Source organism: Danio rerio, chromosome 11 (genome assembly GCF_049306965.1).
Source record: "Danio rerio strain Tuebingen ecotype United States chromosome 11, GRCz12tu, whole genome shotgun sequence".
Classification (NCBI taxonomy): domain Eukaryota; kingdom Metazoa; phylum Chordata; class Actinopteri; order Cypriniformes; family Danionidae; genus Danio; species Danio rerio.
Window position 1 is genome coordinate 36,201,916 of NC_133186.1, and position 26,568 is coordinate 36,228,483.

General features: G+C 34.8%; 3 protein-coding genes and 1 long non-coding RNA gene across 11 annotated transcripts in view; 2 read left to right on the forward strand and 2 right to left on the reverse strand.

Moving 5' to 3' along the window:
* The window catches only part of phka2 (phosphorylase kinase, alpha 2 (liver)), a 49,119-nt gene extending 42,562 nt beyond the window's left edge, over positions 1-6,557 (reverse strand). For all 5 annotated transcript variants that reach the window (XR_012387253.1, XR_012387254.1, XM_009306167.5 and 2 more), the window contains exon 1: positions 6,156-6,557. Coding sequence is in view for 3 of the 5 variants with exons in the window: in XM_009306167.5 (XP_009304442.1) it covers positions 6,156-6,233 (78 nt within the window). In the remaining 2 variants the exon portion in view is untranslated. The remainder of the gene's footprint in view (positions 1-6,155) is intronic.
* Positions 845-6,785, forward strand: LOC141376649 (uncharacterized). The gene is made up of 3 exons (XR_012387276.1): positions 845-1,407; positions 2,739-3,285; positions 4,435-6,785. It is a non-coding gene; the product is annotated as an uncharacterized lncRNA (long non-coding RNA).
* Positions 6,786-8,573: 1,788 nt separating this feature from the next.
* col6a2 (collagen, type VI, alpha 2) overlaps positions 8,574-26,568 on the reverse strand; it is a 39,207-nt gene continuing 21,212 nt past the window's right edge. For 3 of the 4 annotated variants that reach the window (XM_021479872.3, XM_691072.10, XM_021479873.3), the window contains exons 19-28: positions 26,260-26,322; positions 26,116-26,166; positions 25,940-26,038; positions 25,327-25,389; positions 24,167-24,202; positions 24,039-24,084; positions 23,807-23,959; positions 21,457-21,912; positions 20,058-20,096; positions 10,252-11,942 (exon numbers count right to left, since the gene is read on the reverse strand). In XM_021479872.3, the coding sequence (XP_021335547.1) occupies positions 11,341-11,942; positions 20,058-20,096; positions 21,457-21,912; positions 23,807-23,959; positions 24,039-24,084; positions 24,167-24,202; positions 25,327-25,389; positions 25,940-26,038; positions 26,116-26,166; positions 26,260-26,322 (1,608 nt within the window). In that variant the 3' untranslated portion in view covers positions 10,252-11,340. Of the gene's footprint in view, positions 11,943-20,057; positions 20,097-21,456; positions 21,913-23,806; positions 23,960-24,038; positions 24,085-24,166; positions 24,203-25,326; positions 25,390-25,939; positions 26,039-26,115; positions 26,167-26,259; positions 26,323-26,568 lie in introns of all 4 variants that reach the window. The other variant, XM_009306168.5, reaches the window with a different exon arrangement.
* Positions 16,579-17,285, forward strand: LOC141376701 (uncharacterized). The gene is given in 1 exon segment (XM_073917237.1): positions 16,579-17,285. A coding segment is annotated over 1 exon segment (615 nt). The 5' UTR covers positions 16,579-16,670.

Below are 26,568 nucleotides of genomic sequence, written 5' to 3' on the forward strand. Positions count from 1 at the left end.
GAAAACTGATGCACTGTAAATATTTAATATTTATTTTGAATTTCTTGCTGAATGTAGTGCCTTTTTAGGTGGATTACACTTATGTCTCGCTTATGACTGAAGTTTAGTGAATGTTTTACTGAAGTGTTTTTTGCTTGAAGTGGATGTATTGTTGATCACCGTTTGCACAGATACTGTTACACAAGAAAAAATTCAGTCCTCTCTGGCAATAAAGTGCCATATCGTATCGTATCGTATCGATTATACTGTATTATACTGTATACACCATTTAATGAAATACAAACTCAAACTGAATTGTTGTGGTAAATCATAAAGCCTTTATTCAAAGGCCAAACACAATAAGGAGCAGCAATATAATACAAATCAAATGTAAAATAGGATGTTCTATTTATTTACTTACCATGATTTTTACAGGAGACACTGATTGAAAACGCCCATTCAGTATAAGGGGTTATACAAATATTTAATTTCATCAATACACAAAGTTTGTCATCTTCAGATAAAGAATAATTTGATAACATTAAAAGATTCTATTTAGGGATATCTTGTAAATATAAAATACAAATTCATCGCTATTTTAAATCTTTCTACATTGTACACCCTAATGTTGTCTTTACTTAAACAATCAAGTGAAGTGTACTGAACATGAACTTAAGATTTAGCATTTTGGTCCTGTCACCTAAAAATATGAGTTAATTTAACTTGTATACAATGAAAATGCATAAACTTAAGTTTTCAAGTATAGTGAGCTCAAAATCACAATTAATCCTTTGAAGAAAAAGGTCGTTTTTAATGTAGTCTTAACTGTAAAATTATATATTTTTTTGTTTAAAGATTTATTTTTGGCCTTTTTGCCTTTATTAGAAAGGACAGTATTTAGACAGGAAGCAAAGTTGGAGACAGAGGAGGGTTAGGGTATGGCATTGTACTCGAGCAGGGATTCGATCTCGGGACGCCCTGACGTGCTACTGCACCATATGTCGACGCGCTAACCATTAGGCTATTGCGTCGACGACTGTAAATTTTTTATATGTGCAACCTTTTAGTGCAAGGTCTTTTCTGTAATCAGAAAACAAAGCTTCATGTATAATTAATCACCATTATGGGAATAAATGGCTGCTTATTTTTCTTTTAAACATTTTTCTCATAGTTTATAAACACACACAGACACACACTGAACTGAACAATTTAAGTATAACCAAACCGGCAAGTTAAATAAACTTAAATATACAAGTTTTGGGAGACTCCATTACTCAATTAATTTGAGTTCATTTATTTTCGTTCAGTCAACTTATTAAGGTTTTCAGTGTACTTTGCCAATAATACAAGACGTATAATTAATCAGTCAGTTGGCATTTCTGTGTGGAGTTTGCATGTTCTCCCAGCATTGGCGTGGGTTTCCTCCAGGTGCTCCGGTTTCCCCCACAGTCCAAGACATGCGGTACAGGTGAATTGGGTAGGCTAAATTGTCCATAGTGTATGAGTGTGAATGAGTGTGTATAGATGTTTCTAAGAGATGGGTTGCAGCTGGAAAGGCATCCGCTGTGTTAAACATGTGCTGGATAAGTTGGCGGTTCAATCCGCTGTGGCAACCCCGGATTAATAAAGGGACTAAGCTGACAAGAAAGTGAATGAATTAATGAACTGATGTACTCATTCATCCATTTACCTTCGGTTTAGTCCCTTATTTATGGAATGCCCTTCCAGCTGCAACCCAGTACTGGGAAAAACCCACACACTCTCATTCACACATACACTAAGGACAGTTTAGCATACCCAATTCACCTATAGCGCATGTGTTTGGACTATTGGGAAACTGGAGCACCCGGAGGAAACACACGACCATAGTGAGAACATGCAAACTACACAGAAACGCCAACTGACCCAGCCAGGGCTCAAACCAGCAACCTTGTTGCTGTGAGGTGACAGCACTACCCACTGCACTACCGTGCTGCCCATTTGATAACATATTAAAAGATTCTACTGTATTTAAGGATATATTGTAAATTTTAAATACAAATGTATTGTTATTTTAAATCTTTTGACATTTTACCTATTTTTCCACTCATTTTACTTTACTTAAGTTTATTTGTTTACTGGGTCAATGCACATTAGACAACAAGAAGTTCATTTAATCATTTAAAATATAATAAACTGCTGCATGGTTACCTAATTATTTTAAACAATTTAATGAGTATCAGTCAGTGAGAGTTTGCTGGTATTTTAAGCACTGTAGCTATGAAAGTAAAGTTATGTAATAATACTCAATTAAACACTTATAACAATAATGATCACTTATTATTATTAAGTTTCTTGTGTTGTGCTTCAGTTCTACTTTTAAAGAATCTGCATGTACTAGATAATACTGTAACACTTTAAAATGATGGTAATGTTAGCTCATGTTTATAAGCAATACATTTTTTACAATATTCATTCATCTTTGTTAATGCTAGTTATTAAAAATACAGTTGTCTATTAATAGTTCTTATTAAATCACTGTGCATTAACTAATAATAACAAACACAACTTAGAATTTTAATATTGCATTAATAAATGTTGAACTATGATTAATAAATGTTGTGCAGGACTGTTCATAAGTCATAATAAATATATTTAGATTTACCAGCAGAGCAATATTTTGAAGTGTTACTGATAATACAAATATTTTTCCCAGTCATGGGTTATTTAAAGGTGACCTTTGTTCAAGGCGAGCCTTATTTATTTTTAGATTCCTCCAGTGAGAATGACCTCAATGGTACAGAAGGCTCTCAAACATAAGAAACTACACTGGCCTACAGTATGTTCATATTTGAGCTGCACTTTAATTTCCACATTAAAAGTCTTTTTAAAAATTCACATTTTAATAAACGATATAGATTGCTCGAAGTATAATCAAATATGATCAGAATATATTAAGACTTTCTTCATGCACCTGCCAGTTATGGGATTTGGGGCATTTTAGCTTTTCATTGAGCATTTTTTCATTTTCTTTTCTTCTTCAGTCTAAAGGAAAATTAATAACATGCTTAATACACTTTAAGTGTTTCTTTTGTCTCACTTTATCAATTTGTTTCTGTAGATTTCAATTATAAAACACATTTTTAAAGACCTTTTCCCATTTAGTTTGTCTCCTGCGCTGAGCCAATAATCTCCAAGTGAGCTGCTCTCACACACACCAGTTTATTCATATCTGCAATCTGAGGATGTTAGCAGCGATGTGTTCAACATTATATACAACATTGTTTTCTGCTAAATGAAAAACGTGAATTGTTTTTTTTTCATTCTGTTGACACCTGATACCTAAAATATCCTCTGCAAACACTTTGACTCAATGTCAAGAAATGTCAGTGGTACAGAAGGCTCTCAAACACAAGGAACTACACAGGCCTACTGTATGTTTATATTTGGGCTGCACATTGATTTCCACATTAAAAGTCTTTGAATAATTCACATATTAGTGAACAATATAGATAGTTCAGAAGAGAATAGAATATGGTCCGAATATATTAATGCAAGACTTTAAGTAAAAACTGTTTTTTCATGCACCTGTTAGTTTTGGGATTTTGGCTTTTCAAAGAACGTTACTTCTTCTTTCTTTTTTCGATCTAATAGATAATAATAACATGCAAAATACAATTTTAATCATTTTGTCTTTTGTCTCACATTATCAATTCATTTCCATAGATTTCAATTATAAAACACATTTTTAAAGGCCTTTTCTTAATTTTTTGTCTCCAGCACTGAGCCAATAATCTCCACGTAAGCTGCTCTCACACACACTAAACAGTTTATTCATATCTGCAATCTGAGGATGTTATCAGCGATGTGTTCATATACAGTTGAAGTCAGAATTATTAGCCCCCCTTTGAATTTTTAATTCTTTTTTAAATATTTCCCAAATTATGTTTAACAGCAAGAAAATGTTCACAGTATGTCTGATAATATTTTTTCTTCAGGAGAAAGTTTTATTTGTTTTATTTTGGCTAGAATGAAAGCAGTTTTACATTTTTTAAACACCATTTTAGAGACAGAATTATAAGCCCCTTTGAGCTATTTTTTTTCGATAGTCTACAGAACAACCCATCATTATGCAATCACTTGTCTAATTACCCTAACCTGCCTAGTTACCCTAATTAACCTAGTTAAGCCTTTAAATGTTACTTTAAGCTGTATAGAAGTGTCTTGAAAAATATCTAGTCAAATATTATTCACAGTCATCATGGCAAAGATAAAATAAATCTGTTGTTAAAAATGAGTTATTAAAACTATTTTTTTTAGAAATGTGTTGAAAAGATATTCTCTCCATTAAACAGAAATTGGGGGAAAATAAACAGGGGGGCGAATAATTCTGACTTCAACTGTATATATATAATTTTGTTGATTATATACAACCTTGTTTTCTACTAAAAGAAAAACATAAATTGTGTTTTTCAGTCTGTTGACACCTGATACCTAAAATCCCTCTGCAAACACTTTGACTCAATGTCAAGAAATGTCAATAGTACACCAGGCTCCTAAACACAAGACACTACAGGCCTACTGTATGAGCTGCACTTTGATTTCTACATTAAACGTCTTTTAATAATTCACATTCAGATTAGAATATGGTCAGAATATATTAAGACAAGACTTTAAGCAAAAACAGTTTTCCATGCACCTGTCACTTTTGAGATTTTTGGCTTTTCATAAAGCATTTTTTCTTTTATTCTTCTTCAGTCTAACGGAAAAATAATAATATGCAAAATAGACTGTGTTTCTTTTGTTTCACTTTATCAATTAGTTTCCATAGATTTCAATAATAAAACACATTTTTAAAGGCCTCATTTTTTCTCCTGCACTAAGCCAATAATCTCCTAACTGTTTTATTCATATCTACAATCTGAGGATTTTAAGAGGCATGTATTCATATCTATAATTTGTTTGATTATTTTTTTTTTACATAACATTTGGTTAATTATATTTTTAACATTATATAAATAACATTTCTACCTTCTTTTCACTGTTGACATCTGATAACTAAAACCCCTTTGCAAAATACTTTGACTCAAAGACAAAAAAAAATGAATAAATTAATTAAAACTGGTGCAAATTTAAGTAAATAATGCCTCACTTGCGTGATTAAACAGCTTGTAAAATAACATAATGTAATCAATCAACTCTGGAAGTATGGAGAGAATTTTGTTAATTATAACCCTATTCATTACTAATAATTTGTTATTTATTGCCATATTTATATAGTTGAAATCAGAATTATTAGCCTCCTTTGAATTTTTTTTTCCTTTTTTAAATATTTCACAAATGATGTTTAATAAAGCAAGGAAATTTTTACAGTATGCCTAATAATATTTTTTATATTATCAAATATTAATTACTGCCATTATGGCAAAAATAAAATAAATCAGTTATTAGAGATAAGTTTTTAAAACTATTATGTTTAAAATTTTGTTGAAAAAAATCTCCAATAAACAGAAATTGGGGGGAAAAACAGGGGGGCTAATAATTCTGACCTCAACTGTACAGTGTTCAGCATAAATAAGTTCACCCCTCACAAATATCTTTTAAGTTCATATTTTTTAATAGGAAGCTATACAATATTACATTTGTGCATATACATTAGGCTAGTCAGTACTGAAGCCAAATCTGGAGCTTATCTAATAAAAAAAACCTTCTGATAACAGTCCAAAAACTTATATGTTATAAAAAAATACTAAATACAAATTTTAAAAAAAGAGGAAAAATCAAGAGGCAAATAATTTTTAAAATTTAGTTGAAACTTTGAAGCTTGTGATTTTTCTTTTGCAATATTTTGCTAGAATTTAATTGTATTTTCTTTCAATTTCTAAATATGTTTGGTGACTAAAATATTATTTTAATAAATATCTGTTTAATAAATCTGTTTTGTTTAAATGCACTAAAATGCATGCCTATATTAACTGAGAAATGGATAAACATATTCATTTTCAAAATGGGGTGTACTCAGTAATGCTGAGCACTGTATATTACACAGAACTGTGCAAAACACAATTGCAATATATACAGTACAGAACAGAATATAATAATAGCAAACAACACACTATAGAATAGAATAGAATAGAATAGAATAGAATAGAATAGAATAGAATAGAATAGAATAGAATAGAATAGAATAGACAAACCTGGTGGCATAATATTGTTTCATGGACAAGTCTGGCAAATCCGTCCAGCCTCACTCCTGAATTACTGCGGCTCCTCATGCTCTGTTTATGGTCTTGACAAGGAATTTGCGATTATATGAAAGAGAAACCCTTCAGCTTCCTAGTCGACTGCAGGAGGAGGAAAACATGCAACCAGATCTTCTGCTACCGCTTCATGAGTAACGTTAGCCAAGTCATGTCCGCTGAGCTAATTATTACTCCGCAATACATTAAAACGATTAAAATATACAGGTGCACCTCACACAATTCAATACACGGCCGTCTGGCATTTTAAGGACCCGTTTTAAAGCTCTGTACGTTCATTAAATATTGCACATCCATAATGAATTCCGATGACAGCAAACGGAAGCCCGCCCACATGATGACGTCAGACGGCTTGAGTGACAGGAAAACCCGGAATTTCGGTAATCCTTTCGGCACCATCCCGCGGATTGTTTCTTCTCTTAAGTCATCTAAATAGCTTTTTGGATACTCCACATATATTCTTCGTTCCAAGCGATATCATGAATGGTGACAAAAAGTCTTGTTTTGGTGTTTAAATGGCTCAAGTCCGATAATGTTCTCTGTTTGTCATTGGAGGCTGTCTACGGTATGCGTTCTGGACCAAACGCGAATTGTTTTGATGTTGAAGCTCGACTCTGATTGGCTCACGACGAGTGAAAGAACGTACAGTACTTTGTGTACATTGACATTGAAAGTCAAACTTGAGTTTCTGTCTTGTTAAGCCCTGCATAAATATAATATATAAACGTTATTAATGGAGTACATACTTTTATAATACTATAGTTTAAAATTTCTTTATAAACATGAACCATAGATTTGACTACAAATGAAAATAATAATAATAATAATATTTATAGTAATAATCGAATCGATATTGTTGTATTTGAACCGAAATAACCACACATCAGTCATGTTTTAGCACATTTACCATAGCTTAGCTGTAGTAGTCCTTTGTTCGTAAATGTTAGTAAATTCCTTTACGATCAGAACCGGTTTTATTGCAAATGAAAATAATAATAATATTAATCGATTATTGTGGTAATTAAATCATGATAACCACAAATCAGCCGCGTTTAAGTAAATTTACCATAGTTTAACCGTGATAGTCCTTTGTTCGTAAATGTTCGAAATTCCTTTACGAACATTAACCATGGGTTTTACTACAAGTAAAATAATATTAATACAATAATAACAATCGATTACTGTTGTAATTAAACCATGATAACCACAAATTAACTGTGTTTTTGGTACATTTACTATAGTTTAACCGTGATAGTTCTTTGTTCGTAATGTTCATAAATGTCTTCACAAACATTAACCATGGATAATAATAATGATAATCGATTATTGTTGTAATTGAACCATGATAACCGCAAATACACCGTGCTTTTAGTACACTTACCATAGTTTAACCGTGATAGTCCTTTGTTCGTAAATTCCTGCACAAACATTAACCATTTTTTTTACAACAAATAAATAATAGTAATAATTAATAATCGATTATTGTTCTAATTAAACCATGATAACCACAAATTAACTGTGTTTTTTGTACATTTACCATAGTTTAACCGTAATAGTCCTTTGTCCGTCAAATTCCTTTACGAACATTAACCATGGATTCTACTACAAATAAAAAATATTGATAATAATAATAATCAATTACAGTTGTAATTAAGCCATGATAACCACAAATACACCATGTTTTTAGTATTTAACCGTGATATTTGCAGTAAAACTGAAACCGCAAACAACAATAGGCTAATCAATAACGCAAACACATAAATAAGATTAAAATCATAATTTTTCTGAGGGGCATAGTTCACATTTTCCTCGGCTTTCAGTAAATCCATGACAAGATCGACCTTAATGGGATAATTTACCCCAAAATAAAAGTAGAAACTTGGTTTTAAAAACAATATATATGCATACATAAGGCAATTTATACAGGTTAAAATATGTATTTATATCTTTTTATTTCTACATTTTATTATCTGTATCACTGCTGTTTCATTTTAAAATCTTATTTAATATTCAGCTGAAGAAGAAAAAATGATCTGCCTCTTGGAAGTTGTGTGTAAATTAACAGAAAATGTTCATTTCTGGGTGAACTATCCCTTTATTGAATTATATCTACTTTAACTTATGGACCAGTTTAAAGTCCCCCCCAAAAATCTATTTGTATTTAGAGATGATTGTGGCTCAGCCCGTTTCTTCTGTTATTTGTTCAGTAAAAACAAAAAAACAAATATATAACCCTGTGCAAATAATACAGAAAAATGTTTGATATCACTTTAGACTCGAATTCAATTCTTATTCAAATCTTAAACAATTTTAACAATTTCCTTTTTGTTTGAATAAACATCACAGACACCCCAGTTTTGTTACCACAGCTTGATTTATTGTTCTAAAATTTCAGTTTGACAGCAACTTTGGAAATAATCCTTCAAGTGTCCAACAGCATGTCAAATATATAAATGTTCCCTTTGGCTCTGGAATTAAGTGAGTGATCGTGCTCCTAACAATAGTCTTAAAATGATCTTTCGATGTTGTACTTAAGCAAATGTTTATTCTGAATCTGCTTGTGTTGGATTAAGAGTGCACATGCTGTGGAAAGTAGTGTAGATTTAATTCATTCAGCTATCCAGGCCCTTTTTAAGTCAATGCCAATTGAAATTGCACATTTTTGCTGTATAAATGTCAACGTGGCAAGTGTAATCTTTGAAATGGCTGTTTATACACCTGAATTAGTGCACTTTTACAAATGTGCATCCTGAACTCCAGTCTTACTCTGGTTTAGCACCTTGTGTAGAGGAATATATCAAACAAACAATTCAGCTTAGAGGCCTTTCAGCATTAAAAATACAGAAATAAAAAAAAAACTACAATTGCAACATTGTCAACATACACATTCAGTACATATTCTTTGGAGTGTTACTACTAATTGGATCTTTTGGTTTACTGCAGTATCTTCCTGTGCCCAAACCCCCCATTGCCATTGGTGCATCCTCAAGTTAAAGCTAATCAAAAAACAGCATTCTTTTAAGGTTTTCAGCTATAAAAATATGTAAGTCATTATCTCTGCACAACAAACCAATTTAACCTCTGTTACCATGAAGTGCATATTTACTGAAAATAAATGCATCTAATCATTTTGTTGAACCCTTTGACCCATTCAGAAATCTGATACAAAGAAATCTGTCATGTTTGTAATTCAAAGTTCATGTTTAGATTTTGCATATATATATATATATATATATATATATATATATATATATATATATATATATATATATATATATATATATATATATATATATATATATATATATATATATATATATATATATTTATAAATATATACATTGTCTAGAATAAAAGCTGTTTTTTATTTTTTTTAAACATTTTAAGGTCAAAATTATTAGTCCCTTTAAGCTATTTTATTTTCGACTGTCTACAGAACAAACCTTCGCTATACAATAACTTTTCTAATTACCCTAACCTGCCTAGTTAACCTAAATAATTTAGTTAAGCCTTTAAATGTCACTTTATGTCACACATACGCTGTATAGAAGTGTCTTGAAAAATATTAAGTCAAATATTATTTACTGTCATCATGTCAAAGATAAAATAAATCAGTTATTAGAAATTAGTTATTAAAACTATTATGTTTAGAAATTGTTGAAAAAAGCTTCTCCGTTAAACAGAAATTGAGGGGAAAAAAATAACAGGGGGTCTTATAATTCAGGTGGCTAATAATTCTGACTTTAACTTTGTATATGTATATATATATATATATATATATATATATATATATATATATATATATATATATATATATATATATATATATATATATACATACATACATACACACACATACATTTTTAACCATAGGAACATAGGAAATATGTACATATATGTTCAAATATTTATTTAAAATGCTCAGCATAAATGAGTAAAACTCCCTTGAAAATGAATATTTTTAATCTATTTTTTTAATATAACTAATAATTTCTGGTGCATTTAAGTAAAAATGTTTTATTAATCAGTTAAATTTCTTAAAATAAGACTTTGGTCACGGGTTATTGCAAATAAAATTATACAAACTACAAAATTTAAACTAAATTGTATTTATATTTGATGTGTGTGTGTGTGTGTGTGTTTGTGTGTTCATATATTGCCAATATGTGTAGCTAATATATTTGAATACATATGTACATATTTGTATATCCAATGATTTGCAATATTTGGAAATATATGTTGTATGTATGACATATTTTCTATACAACTTAGGTTCAAACTGAAAACATACCCCCGTATACATTTCTGGAGTGCGCGCATTATGTAGACAGAGCTACATATAGCTGCATTTCATCTTTAAATGAAAGCTACAGGGCGGTATGACGGCGCCGATGACTTCTGTTTGTTTTCTCACTACCAGCTGACTGCTTACTTCCATAAGGACAGCTTTTCTGCTGTTACCAGTTTGCCCAGAGGCTCGCCTTGTATGTCGGCGGACTTGTGAAGCAGAGAGGAGTTGACTGCGACAATGGGGTTCATGAGTCCGGTGAAGAACAGATACAGAAAGCAGGTAAAACAAAAAAACAAAAGGCAAAAAATAAAATAAACAAGTAAATAACAGGGTGAGAATGTGGTAAAATCCCAAAGTGTGGTAAAAACCAGGGGGCTTTTCTTTTTCTGGATTGCGTTTGAAAACACTTGAGTTTAGCTAAGAGGGTGATTAGGTCAATCTGGGCTTTGAAAACACTATTGGTTGGGTTTCGAGAAGGGGGTGGTTGGGGGTATCGGTCGGTCAATCGGTCAGTCAGTCAGTCGACAGCAGCCTCTGGTGGATTTTGGTGAGAACAGCAGGCACGAATGGCACCCGCGGGGTAAATTTGAGATATACAGCAGCCTCTGGTGCATTTGCAAAAACATAAACTGCAAAATAACGTAGCTCCTGGGATGTATTTCGCAACGTATATAGGGGTCTGTATCAATAATGAGCCTGGGTTGTTCATATATGTGAAATCCAAATATGAACTTGAATATCATGGATGTAAATAGCATATATTGCCTTATATCAGATTTCTATGTGGGGACACACCAATCCCCCTGTTTACTAAAAAACCCACCCAACATCTCAGCAGATCCACCGAACGAATCGCTCAAAAAAGCTGGCTTTGTTCAGACGGGCAAAATCTTCACCCCTGAAAACGGCCGTCTGGTCTCCCAGGGAAATCTTTGCAAGGATTTCCTTGTCAACATCATTGCTCATGGCAATGACAGTGGGAACGCCCTCGGCTCTGCGCATGGCACTAATCCCCTCTTCCAGGTTTTTGTTACTGGTGACCCCATCGGTAATGAAGACAAACGACAACTCTGCATTTCGTCTTGCCAATCGAGTGCCTCTGCTTGTGACGATATTGTTGATGGCGTAGATGATGCCACTTCCAACATTGGAGGTTGAATCTAGGTACCTCATGTTGGCCAGGCCATCAGCGATGACGGTGAAGTTATTTGTTAGTTTGAAGGCCAACTGATGTTGGTTTTCATCTCCATATTGCAGGAGAGCCACCCTTGCATTGCGTTCATCATCATCTCCCTGAGCTAGTGTGAGACGGTTGGCCACATTCTCCACGAATTCACGTGCATAGCGGAAATTCTCCTGGCCCATACGCTCTGAGCCGTCCAGCATGAAGACCAGATCAACAGGCCGCTGGATGCAGTTGGCCACGGCTGGCTCTGTAGAATAGAGAAATACAGCAATAATTGTGTTGGTTGACATGCTTTGGATTTAGTTACTAATTCAAGACTCAAATAGATTTTTTTAAACAGCCAAACTTTATAAATGTGTCAAAAATGGGGTGAGCAACAAAATTTATTAATAACAAATTTTATTGTTGTAAACCTTTAATTGTTATGGGAAAATGTACTTTTTGGCTTTACTGTCTATCACAATTGAATTTATTTACTTACATTTTTAACTAAATTTTACATTCGTAAATGTAACTTTACTAATAAGAAACGTAATTTAAGGGTATTGGTGACTAAACTATGCTTGTATATTACTAGTATCAGAGTCTCTTTAAACAAGAAAGCCCTACACACGTTAAACATTTGTGAACTCTATAATGTATTTATTTAACTATTACATATGTATATTACATTTTACATTTCATTCATTTATTTATTCATTTTCTTGATGGCTTAGACCCTTTATTAATCCAGGGTCGCCACAGCGGAATGAACCACCAACTTATCCAGCACGTTTTTATGCAGCGGATGACCTTCCAGCCGCAACATATTACATTTGTTTATACAAATGTATATGTACATTTGTATTTTGTTCATACTTACCTTACCCCCTGGCACGTATATTGTTTTGTAAAATGTTATATGTGTTTAAATAAAAAAAATAAAATAAATAATGTGTCAAAATTAGATAAATAAACTTAACAAGCATTTCACTGCTGAAGATATTTATTTCAAGTTATATTAATATTTTTGTAAATATTTCAAAAATGTTTTCAAGCGTTTCTTGCAGTCCAACAGCTTGGCATTTTGTTCCATTGCACATTCCTAATATACCTGTCATATATATATATATATAACACTTGCTCCTAAATATACATACTTCGTCATTACAGAATCAAATCTCCCATGATAGTTTACTGAAAAAAGTATATTCCTTCTGAATCCTTTATGACAGGGGTGTCCAAAGTCGGTCCTGGAGAGCCGGTGTCCTGCTGATCTTAGCTCCAACTTGCTTTAACACACCTGCCTGGAAGTTTTCTAGTACACCTAATAAGAGCTTGATTAGCTGCTTCAGGTGTGTTTGATTAGGGTTGGAGCTAAACTCTCCAGGACACCGGCCCTCCAAGACCGAGTGTGGATATCCCTGCTTTATGAAGTCCATATGTCATCTGTTATCTTTCACCCACTGATACTCAATACCATGGCTAATTCACATTGATATGAACTTTTTCACTGAAATAGAACCACTGAGATAATCATCAAACATGCAATATATGCAACGTCAATAGCAATCAACATCTACTGTATATAAGCAGCCTACAAATGAACGACTGAACAGGCAATGTAGTACATAAATAACTATTAAAAACACTTAGGGATTCTAAAGCTTTCTGTTGCCTAAATGCAGATTCACTTTTAGGGCAAGTTAGGAAATGTATTTAAAATCAACAGGACAGGGGTCATATTATGCTTTGTTACAATATGTTTTATAATAATATGTATTAACAATCTGTCTGGGAATTTTCAGCTCTAAATACCATGCTAAAAATGATCAGCACATCTTTTGGCAGTAGCCAAAACAATTCTCTGTTTGATTGTGTATTTCTTTAAATTCAAATGAGCTGCTACTCTCCACCCCCTTTTCCTGACAAGGGTGGAGCCTTTACAGCTAGTGCCTCAATTACCCCAGCAACAAAAAAAAATAAAAATGCCTCTGTAAGCATTTTAAATCAAAATGAAAACCTTTATGAATGTTATAGTTGATTTACGTGAAGTTTATTTATAAACTAATTTAAAGAGGATCACATGCTTATTATTTATCACAGCCGGTCTCGTATTAGCAAATCATTATCTTCCAATCATATGAGCTCTAAGCTACTATAAATAACCACAGTCTTCAGTCCACTTTATCTTCGTTTGGAAGAAACCCTCCTTCCTCCCCATTCTCCTTAACCATAGATCGGGCGGCACGGCGGCCCAGTGGTTAGCACTGTTAGCCCCACAGCAAAAACACTGCCGGCTCTGGTCCCACCAGGCCGGTAGGCGTTTCTGTGAGGAGTTTGTATATTCTCCCCGTGTCCGCGTGGGTTTTCCCCGGGTTCTCCGGTTTCCTCCCACCATCCAAAGATATACATCATGCATAACAATCAAGGATTTGTCTAGCCCTCTTTTTTCTCACTTGTTCCCTTAGCTACCGAAGCCAGGGAGTTCTGAGATCCACCGAACTCAAGCTCCCCTCTCGCTCTGCGAACGTGAGGAAGCCCCAGGTTCGAGGATCCCTTGAGCTCTTTCCTGGGACAGCATGCCAAACAAGCTTTTGGTAGATCATCAGCTAAGTATGAACTCTTGAAACCAGACGTGGTGAAGCATTAAGCATGAGTGATTTACACGTTAAGTCTATGATGCAATAGACATCCTGCGGTGTGGTTTGTGTGAATGAGGCAGCACGAATGACGCGATTTAAGCTAATTATATGGTGCAAATTGAGTGTTTTGGGTGTTTGATGCGCATAACACTTGATCTGTGCAAATCGCTCAATTTGAAAAACTGAACTTTGCCGAAGATTTGCCACATTAACCAATAAGGATCTTGTTCTTGTAGCGGCTGTCATCCAGGCACAGCTCCTGGAGGAGTTGGTGAAACTCACCAAGCTAGGTGCACATCTTAAGGAAGTTAACTCAATATGTACATGCCATTAGTGTCAATATATAAACCTTAAGGTTATCTACACTCTAAATATTGACATAATTCATATTTATGCTGGGTTCATGGCAAAGTGAAATTAAGTTGTGAAAAATTAGATACAAAGTTAATGTAAATGTGCAAACAGAGGCAAATTTCTGCAGGACATAGTGAATGACACAGACAATTCATTTGCATTAGGTAAAGAAAACATCTGAAGTAACCTAGAGTGAGTGACGCAATGCAGCATTATAAGATATGTTAAAATGGCAGTCTATTATTTCATTCTAAACTCTCATACTTCTTCAACTTCACATCAGATCTTCGCACCAATCAAATGCTGATTATTGCAAAAAGATGCTAAAGCATCTGATATTTGTAACTTGCTCAGACATCAACGATTGTATTTATGGTGATTTTGGCGATATACAATACCTGACAAAAGTCCTGTCACCTATCAAAGTTTTAGGAACAACAAATAAAACCTTGACTTCTAGTTGACCGTTTGGTATAAGAAGTGACATATGAAAGGCAAAGGCCTCTAGATTATGCTTATTTTAATAATCATAAAAATAAGATATAAGATATATTTTATAAGATATAAAATATGATCATGCCTTGATTTTTAATTATTTAAAATTCAATAATGTTCATGTCTGGTGACTGGATTGGCCAATCCTAGAGCACCTTGACCTTCTTTGCTTTCAGGAACTTTGATGTGGAGCCTGAAGTTTGAGAAGGAGCGCTGTCCTGCTGAAGAATTTGCCCCCTCTTGTGGTTTGTAATGTAATGGGCAGCACAAATGTCTTGATACCTCACACTGTTGATGTTGCCATCCACTCTGCAGATCTCTCACATACTGAATGTAACCCCAAACCATGATTTTCCTTCACCAAACTAAACTGATTTCAGTGTGAATCTTGGGTCCATGCTGGTTCCAATATTTCCTCTGCAGTATTTGTGATGATTGGAATGCAGTTCAACAGATGATTCATCTACCCTCTGATAAATCTATGTTTTGCCACTTTCCAAACGAATAACTATAAGTCAAGGTATTATTTCCTCTTACAACTGGGATCAACAACAAGACTTTTGTCAGGTAGTGTAGTGTAATATTTAGGGAACAATATTTTGGTTGGGGTGATTGAATTGTAGCTTTGCAGTCTAAATGGAATAACTCTCTTTTTTCATTCCCAAACAACAATGTAAAAGAAGTGTAAAAAGCATAACAGAACCCTTTAAGAATAAACCTGAAATATATAACATTGGCACAGAGGCTAACAAAACATTCTTCAATTGATACAACACACAGTGGGCATTTGACAGTCAACAATAAGTAAAGCAGCACTAAAAAGCTTCACATTTTCCCAAGCTAGGAGAAGCTACAGGGGTATGGTTTGATAACTCAATCTAAATGTGCAAAGTGCAAAACTGATATGCATGTAGTATCAAAATGAATGGTCTGTTAATATAGAGATGCTTTAAAGGAATAGATCAATCAAAAATGAAAACTCTGTGATCACTGCATGATGGTGCAAACCTGTAAGATTTTCCTTCTATCATGCACTGTTTTTATAGCCCGGCAAGCATTTTTTGTTTTTAAAAGATGTCTAATAGACATCTAAACATAGTCGTCTTGGCTAAAACAAAGCTAAATATGGGCTTTCTGTGGAAATCTAACAGACGTCTAAGAATAGGCCAAAACTAGACTAGTCATCAAATAAAATAAAATAAAAAAAATGTAAATATTAATAGCGATTGACTTTTTCACATTTTTTACAGCCTTTTTCCTAAATGGATTTATTAAAAAATGGATTTATTAAAAGTATAAAAGCTGAAAAAACATATGTACATAAGTATTCACACCCTTTACCGTGAAGCTCTAAATTGAGCTCAGGTACATTCTGTTTCCACTGATCAATCTTGAGATGTTTCAGCAGCTTTATAGGAGTTCACCTGTGGTAAATTCAGTTAATTGGACATGATTTGAAAAGGCATACACCTGTCTATATAAGGTCCCAGGGTTGACAGTGCATGTCAAAGCACAAACTAAGCATGAAGACAAAGGAATTGTCTGTAGACCTTCGAGGCAGGATTGTCTTGAGGCACAAGGCTGGGGAAGGTTACAGAAAAATTTCTGCTGCTCTGAAAGTTCCAATGAGCACAGTGGCCTCCATCATCAGTAAGTGGAAGGTGTTTGGAACCACCAGGACTGGTCGGCCATCTAAGCTGAGTGACCGGGGGAGAAGGGCCTTAGTCAGGGAGGCGATCAATAACCCAATGGTTACTCTGTCTGAGCTATTGCTTTCTTCTTTGGAGAGAGCAGAAGCTTACAGAAGGAAAACCATCTGTGCAGTAACCCACTAATCAGGCCTGTATGGTAGAATGGCCAGACGGAAGCCAAAAAGCATCTGAAGGACTCTCAGACTATAAGAAACTAAATTCTCTGGTCTGATAAGACTAAAATTGAACTCTTTGGAGTGAAAGCTAGACGTTACGTTTGGAAAAACCAGGCACCACTCATCACCAGGCTAATACCATCCCTACAGTGAAGCATGGTGGTGGCAGCATCATGCTGTGGGGATGTTTTTCAGCAGCAACTGGAAGACTAGTCAGGATAGAGGGAAAGATGAATGCAGTAATGTATAGAGACATCTTGAATGAAAACCTGCTTCAGAGTGCTCTTGACCTCAGACTGGGGCGATGGTTCATCTTCCAGCAGGACAATGACCCAAAGCACTCTGCCAACATATCAATGAAGTGGCTTCACTCTGTAAATGTCCTTTGTGGCCCAGCCAGAGCCCAGACCTAATTCCTATCGAACATCTCTGGAGAGATCTGAAAATAACCGCACACCGTTGCTTCCCATTCAACCTGATAGAGATTGAAAGGAACTGCAAAGAGTAATGGGTAAAAATTCCCAAAGACAGGTGTGCCAGGATTGTAGCCTCACATTCAAAAAGAATTGAGGCAGTAATTGCTGCCAAAGGTGCATCAACAAAGTATTGAGCAAAGGCTGTAAATACTTATGTACATGTGCTTTTTCAGGTTTTTTATTTTTAATAAATTTGCAACAATTTCAAAAACTCTTTTTTCATATTGTCATTATAGGGTATTGTGTGTACAATTTTGAGAAAATAAATGAATTTAGTCCATTTTGGAATAAGGCTGTAACATAAAAAAATGTGGAAAAAGTGAAGCGCTATTAATACTTTCCGGATGCACTGTACATATTGTATAAAGTCTGATTAATTTGTCTATTTGACAACAAGTCTAGTTTTGGGCTAGTTTTAGATGTCTATTAGATGTTCACTGACATCCCAAGTTTAGCCTTGTTTTAGTCAAGCTATCTATGTTTAGATGTCTATCAGACATCTATCAAACACAAAACTGTTTGCTGGGAGAGTTCAATTTCCTTTTCAACAGCTAATGATCACAGTTTTTATAATATTGAAATATAAAATAAATAAAACCATACAGGTTTGAAAGACATAATCGTGAAGAAGTGATAACAGAACTTTCTTTTTTAATGTTAATTTAACCTTTCAAGTATGAATGATCACATTTAAAAAAGCTCAAAAAATGCCTTCAAATCTCATAGGCCCTGAGGAGTCAAGCAAATAAGCACCGATAGCATGCTTTGCCAGCAAACTGATTATAAATCTGTACATCTATTAAAAACATTGCTCATTTAGCTTGAATGCTAATGCAATTATTTCAATGCAACGATCGCAAAGCAGCCAGAAATCATCAAGGTCACATTTTCATATAAGCAAATTGCTCACAGCAGAAGTTAGCAAAGAAATATAGTTGGATGTTAACTGTTCATGAAGTCAACATCTAGAGGTATTAGCAACTGCATTCAATTTCTGTTAATTTTCATGCACAGATCAGCTAGCTTTTTAGTACTTAAGCGCAATCCTACAGCGAGGCCAAATGCATCCTACTCTACTCGAGCCATCGATTGGAATATTTTGGAAATGCCCAATGCCATGCTTCCTAGCACAAGCCAAGCGCTTTGTTTGGGTCTCCATTAATCTCAGAATAGATGACTCTAAAAGAGTCGATGAACAGATCGGTCCATCTCTGTTTGTCAGGTTCAGGGCTCAGTTTAGCCATCTGAGCTGTGTAAGCCAATGTAGCTATGGCCTTGGTGTAGGTATCGGGGTGTTTGGCCTCTTGTAGATTGCTGATTAAGTTTGAGACGCTTAGTACAGTGGTTGGGATGGGACTGTCCTTCCACTCCTCTGCAAGGGCGTCATCTGCAAGTGAGCGTTGAAACAATAGTTTTAGGGGCCTCCAGCAACCGGCTCCGCCTAGTCGCTGTTTTGATTGGATTTAGTTTTGGATTTGATATCTTTTGTGCTGATTGGTGTGTGTTTTGCTGGTATACACACAAGGAAAGGTCACTGGCAGCAAAATGGTACAAAAACATTTGGTAATGCTTAGGTAATGCGTAGTTTAGGTCACATATTAACAAAATAATAACACTAATAGATTCATAAACTACTAATTAGCTGTTTATTAATAGTTAGTAAGGTAGAAATTGGGTAGGATTACGGATGTGACATTTCCATTGTGAGTTTGGGCTGCTTATCACATAACAAATGTGTGATTATTATTCATAACATATACATTTGAGATGCATCACCTAACAAATGTATAACATTTGTTATGTGTACTGAATCTTTACTGTATGAAAAAATGACTTTGATAATTATGCTGAATATTTATCCTGCATCGTTTTGCAATTGCTTAATTAACAATATTTAGCTTATTCATATATTGAAATATAAGCTTGAGTTCTTGTATTTTTATAAAGAAATTGTTTGTATCATTCAGTAAATACACATGAACAGTATTGTGTGAAGAGTTGTTAACTAAAACTATTCTATGAGTTCTTGAAATACAGCTGAAATAAAGTGTGTATAATATAATATAATATAATATAATATAATATAATATAATATAATATAATATAATATAATATAATATAATATAATATAATAATTAAAAATGCTGCCTTAAAAACTATAACTGAAAAGTCTGTTTGCTAAAGTACTACAAAAAACTACAAATAAAACAAAAACTAAAAATCGAACCTAAAAAAATATTTAAAAAGACCCTACAAAAACTACTACAGATGACAAAAGAACATCACAAAATGACTACTATTTAAATGAAAATATAAAAGCTCATTAAAAATAATAAACAGTTTAATAAATAAAAAAATAATACTGAAACAGCATTCAGTGAACACATACTTTCTCCCTGTTTCAGCCCAATCAAATCATGCACATATGGACATTAAAAATAAACGAATAAAAAAACAGTTATACTAAAGAGCAAAACTTATGCATTCTGTATGTAAAATGGATTTGTCTAAAATAAAAAAAAAATAAAAAAACAAAAAACACCTACCACTTTTACATGGAAGATCAGGGCAAATGACCACAGGATCTAAAACAAAAAGCAAACAAATTTGATTAAGAGAAGCTCAATTTCCACACAGTGTTAGACTTTTGTTTGTATTTTTGTGGTAACTTACTGCCAGCACTGTTGCCAGCAAGTTACCACAACTGCCCCTTCACAGTAACTTACCTTTAAATGTGTTTTACAGTAGCAGGGCCCTACTGCAATTTTATTTATCAGTAAAATAGCCTTACCGCAACTTCTTTTTTTTTGCTAAAAATGCCCTTTTTTATTTTACAGTATGACAATTTTTACTGTAATTTATTTACATTTAATTTTCACACAAGCGATTCATTTTTTTATTAGCCGTCACATATTTGTCTTCAACTACATTAGCGGTACTTAATTACTTTGTTTACAGTAGAATACCGTAAACTCCTAATATGAAGTAAGTTACTGTAAAAGTTTTAAAATGACCTACAATGCAGTGCATATTACAGTAGCAGGGATGCAATGATTCTAGATTTTGGTTGTACCATTATAGTCTAAGGAATAATCACGGTTCTTTGCTTATCATGATTATTATGCATTTATTAATTTCAAAACACTACTAGTTTGGAACAATCACATAAAAACTCCTTATATTTTAAAGTGGTTTTTAATAGTCGATTTCTCTTTGGACTTAAAAATAAGTGAAATAAAAGTTTTTGGCATTTAAACAAGTAACAATTTTACACTGAAAATAAATGACAGAACAATAAAATAAATAAATAGATAAATCAAAATAAGAATAAATAAAAAATAGGATTTGTCTAATGTGGAGCAAAGCTTTTTAGAGAGAACAAATGTAGTCAAAGACTGATTAACCTCTGTCTGAAAGCCACAATTGATCAACTCTATTACAAAATTGTTTGGTAGTTTCCTTTTGTATTTTTTCTCTTTGGAGTAGTAATGTGTATATTCTATACAAAGTATGATCCTTCTTTCAATGAGGTGTGCCTGGAAAACGTGAGCAAGTCATGCCGCGTGTGCACCGCGTGCACGTCATTCCCAATATGCAAATAAGAAAAGAAATATCAAACTTGCGCACAAAAAAGATGGATATTTCTTAGTTAATAGCCTCAGCCATAGTTAATCTAGTGTACAAGCTCAGAACTTTAAACTAGCTCACAGTTGGCATATCTTTGTTTAGTTGCAGCAGTTTTGTACCGTGCAGAAACACAGTGTTGAGATGCCTTTATGATTTATAACAGTAGTGAAACCGGTTATTCGTTGCATCCCTATACAGTAGTGAATTGTAAAAAATGTTTGTGGTATTTTACTGGGAGTCTTTGCAGTAAAACTGTAAAATTGCGGTAAAGAGCAACAGTGCAGTGTAAAATCAGACAACCTTTCTGACAACACTCACCCGGACAAAGCACAGTCTCAATCCTGTCGATGAAATCTTCTGCGACCAGATCAGCGAAACGCCTCATTCCCATGACTCTTCCATCTTTTCTACAGGCGATAGACTTCAAGCTTTCGTTTTCCTCCGGCTGGTCAAACATATCTCCAATACCAATAGCGTTGACATCAATGCTGGTGTCGGTGCAGAGGTAATTGAGCAGTTTGTCATCATCCCGGGGATCATACCGACCATCTGTGATTACGACCACCGTCACATTGGCTTTTGACCGACGGCTGTCACGAATCAGGTTATCGTAGGCGAACTTCAGGGCTGAAGGAGTCCACGTTCCTCCAGCAATCCACTCTAGCTTCTTCACAGCATCTTTGAAGGCTGACATGGAGTCGATCTTGGAGTCGTTGAGTCGAATGGCCTGGAATGTTCCGTTGTGACTGTACTGGACGACACCAACTCGAGTTCCTGAGACATTTGGAAGATACACATTTGATTAGATTACATTAAAGCTCATCTGCATTGCTACTAGCTTAAAGCTGTGTGTTTTAGAAGCGTTACTTTGGTGCAACTTCGACTCATCTTGTGGGTGGTTGCTAGGGTGTTGCTAATCAAGATCTAAAATCACTCATATTTTTGTGGGTGGTTGCTAGGGTGTTGCTATGCAGTTGCTAAGCTGATTAATCTTACTTTGCCTCATTATAAGGATTTTGGTGGTTGCTAAAATGACTCATCTTGTTGTATGAGGTTGCTAGGGTGCTGGTAGTTGGGTGCTAAGACTCATCTCACTTTGCCTCAATCCTTAGCTTTTGGAAATGTGTTGGTGGCTGCTAAAATTACTAATATTGTTGTGGGCGGTTGCTAGGGAGTTGGTAGGTAAGTGCTAAGATGACTTATCTTGTTTTGGTGGTTGCTAGTGTATTGTTATGCAGTTGCTAGGATGACGCATCCTTATATTATTGTTAGAGGATGGTTGCTAGGGTCTTTTCTATGTAGTTGCTAAAATGACTCACCTTACTTTGTTGCTGTGTTGCTAAAATAACTCATTTATGCATCATTACTAGGCTTTTGGATAAATGTTTGGGTGGTTGCTAGGGTGTTGCTATGTGAAAATGAAAAGTTTCATCTTGTTGTACAGTATGTGGTTGCTAAGGGTGTTGCTTTTTGGGTGCTAAAATGACTCCACTTGCTGTGGGTGGTTGCTAGGGTATTGCTATGCAGTTACTAAGATGACTCATCTTGCTTTGTTGCTAAGATAACTCATGTTCGCATCATTACTATGCATTTTGAGGGATATAAGTGGTTGCTAAGATGATTCATCTTGTTTGGGTGGTTGCTAGTGTATTGTTATGCAGTTGCTAGGATGACGCATCCTTCTTCTGCATTGCTACTGTGCTTTTGGAAGGTTGTTGGTGGTTTCTTAAATGACTTATATTATTGTTAGAGGATGGTTGCTAGGGTCTTTTCTATGTAGTTGCTAAAATGACTTATCTTACTTTGTTGCTGTGTTGCTAAGATAACTCATTTATGCATCATTACTAGGCTTGTGGATAAATGTTTGGGTGGTTGCTAGGGTGTTGCTAAGTAAATATGAAAAGTCTCATTTTGTTGTACAGTATGTGGTTGCTAGAATGTTGCTATGTGGGTGCTAAAATGACTCTAGTTGTCGGTGGTTGCTAGGGTATTGCTATGCAGTTACTAAGATGACTCATCTTACTTTGTTGCTAAGATAACTCATGTTCGCATCATTACTATGCTTTTAAGGGATATTAGTGGTTGCTAAGATGACTCATCTTGTTTGGGTGGTTGCTAGTGTAATGTTATGCAGTTGCTAGGATGACTCATCTTACTCTGCTTTGCTACTGTGCTATTGGAAGGTTGTTGGTGGTTGCTTAAATTACTCATATTTTTGTGGGTGGTTGCTAGGGTGTTGCTATGCAGTTGCTAAGATAACTCATTTTTGCATCATTACTATGCTTTTTGAGGGATATTGGTGGTTGTTAAAATAGGTCATCTTGTAGTTAGTGGTTGCTAGGGTCTTGATATGCAGTTTCTGAAATGACTCATCTTATGTTGTACCTTTGTTGCTAAGACAACTCACCTTTGCTTTATTACAATGCTTTTGAAGGAATGTTTGGGTAGTTGTGATGGTGTTGCTATGTGATGGTCAAAATGACTCATCCTGTTGTGGGTAGTTGCTAGGGCGTCACTATGCAGTTGTTAAGATGACTCATCTTTGCATCATTACTATGTTTTTCGAAGAGGTAGGTGCTTTGTGGTTTCTAAAATTACTTAGCCTGCTTTGGGTTTGGCAGAGTATCATGTGTGGTTGCTAGGATGTTAATTAAGACAGTGTTTTTACCTGTTTCAGAGCTGGGATCTTTAGCGATTGAGCCCAGTCTGTTAATGGTGTTGATCACAAAATTCTTCTCCAGGGTGAAGTTGGTCAGCCCCACACTCTCAGAGCTGTCAATCACAAACACAATATCCAGGGCACCGCATCTCTTTTCACAATCTGCAATGGAGAGGAACAATTTGTAATAAACACAAATATACTGTATCACACTAAACGATTTTAACAATAGGAATCTTACCACAGCATCCACAGGTTTCTCTGATGTAGTTCATGACATCACATTCCTAAGAATATGCGGAGAACATTCTCAGCACAGATACTTCATGTAATAATGTGCAATTCATTTTTAAGAATTTGAATGCTTACAGTAAGGCCAGGATCTCCCTCTGGTCCAGGATCACCCTGTTAAAGACACAATTAAAATCATTTAAATAAACTCAAACTTAAAAAAAAGACATAGATTGTCTATGAAAGCCTGCTTTTCCATGAGTGAAGATCTTTATACACTGAGGTCCGAAATTTTTTATATTTGCTTTTTTCGTGTTCATATGTGAAAAATCCGTAATGTGCAAAAACCTTGCACACTAAGTGAGATGTGTATTAATTAATCCATTCTCAGAGTCAATTCAAGCTGTGATAGATAGTTATCCTCTCTTCTCCAAAGTAGAAAAAGAAAGAGGAATAGGCTGCATCGATGGATTTGCTCTTTAGTGTTTGGACTTTCAGTGGTGAAAATTAAACCACACTAAACTGAACTAAACTGAACTTTAACTCTAAAAACTGGACTGACGCACTTTCAATTTACTAGAACTTCAATGTTAGGCTGCTTAGACACAATCCACATTGTAAAATCGCTATACAAATGAAAATGAATTGAATTGAATTATAATAGACGGTGGCCACGCTGATGTAGCTTTCTATTATAATGTCTATCAGCAGTATGTGAAATGTATGGACACATACACACCAAACAGCAGCAGGGAGAGATGCGCCAGTCACTAAATCCAGTATGTAGGGGTTTTCAACTGTCTGCCACATTCTGTCTCATTGTATGCACTGTGTTTGTCTTAAAGTTATCTGTAGCTCTAATGACTGCATTCTGTATTTAGCTTTTCGCTTGTACGGTGGCTTTGAACTGTCAAAATGGATGCGAAAAGCAAGAAAAAAAATCTAACCTGGTTTTAATTTTTTTATGACAGACGAAAGTTTCGGAGGCAGTGTGTCAATACGATTGACACAACATGAGGTTAAATTTATTTTTTGACGCGCAGAAATTACTGATGAAAATTCCGGATTCAGTTTGCAATAACTTTAAATCAGATCACTTTCAGTCTTTTGTACAGTATTGCTTGTGTTTGCACTCGTGCGCACATTCGTTGCTCTCTGCAGTTCACTTAACAGCCACTGGTGTCACTAAAACGAAGATTTCTAAATTCCATATACTGTATTACCCCTTTAATCGAAGAACTTTAGAGGTTTGTCTTTAAGTGACTATCCCTTTATTATACGTTAAACATAACAATTACATCTCTTCCTCCATCTCCTCTAGGACCCCTCTGTCCAGGCTCTCCTGCTGGGCCAGGTTCTCCCTGAAAAACAACAAATTAACAATAAAATATAATCAATATACTGTAAAACTTTATGGAAGCATTGAAACTTGTGCCAAAAATACACAGCAAATGCTCCACAGAGGTGATTTTTATTTTCCATTTTCGTTTATTGTTAGGACTTATGTCTGTACAGATCTTTTAAAATAATTTTTAGATTTTAATTTATTGGACTATATATTGTATCTTTCCTTACTGGTTGTTAGTTTTCCATGCCTGTGAAAAATAATATCTTATTTTTGGTCAACATTCATGATGTTGTAATGTGCTATACAAATAAAGTTGACCTTGACCTTATAAAGAGGCACCTAATTGTCTTTACATGGGATGTTTATGCTGCTCAGCTGTGAAATAAATGCATTTACACAGACAGAAAAAAATAATAAGCATACTTTAATATAACAATAGAGCAGGCAAACTAATCTGTTTTAATCAAGCACTGCATTTGAAGCAGTCACATAGACGCTTTAGCCCTGTAATCATGACTTTCCTAAACAGCAAATAAGCAGCTAAAATGAATCAATTTGCTCACCGGCTCTCCTGGAGTTCCCTTTAGACCTGGGTCACCCTTTGGCCCACAGTCTCCTCTGCTTCCCCTGGGTCCAGGAGAACCTTTTTCACCCCTGTCACCCTGTAGGATGAACATACATCAAATGAATACATAATGTTTGTGGAATACAGGATATTATTTACAACCTATTACAGTACCGTTGGTCCTCTTGGTCCAGGATAGCTGAATCCAGGTCTGCCAGAATCACCCTACAGCATAAACATTTTGAATTTGTAACAGATAAGCCATTAATAACAGAAAAGCAAACATTGAGTTGATGTTTTGTGTGTGTAATGATGTACCTTTGGTCCTGGAGGGCCAGGATCACCTCTAGGGCCAGAATCACCTGGGTCACCTGATGAACCCTATGTGAAAACATCATATTTATTCATACGTCCAACTAAATTAGTATCATCTGACCTACAGTAATCCGCCTTCAGCAATGTCGCCTTACAGCAAGAAGGTCGCTGGTTTGAGTCCTGGCTGTGTCAGTTGGCATTTCTGTGTGGAGTTTGCATGTTCTCCCCGTGTTTGCGTGGGTTTTTTTCTGAGTGCTCTGGTTTCCCCCACAGTCCAAACACATGCACTATAGGTGAATTGAATAAGCTAAA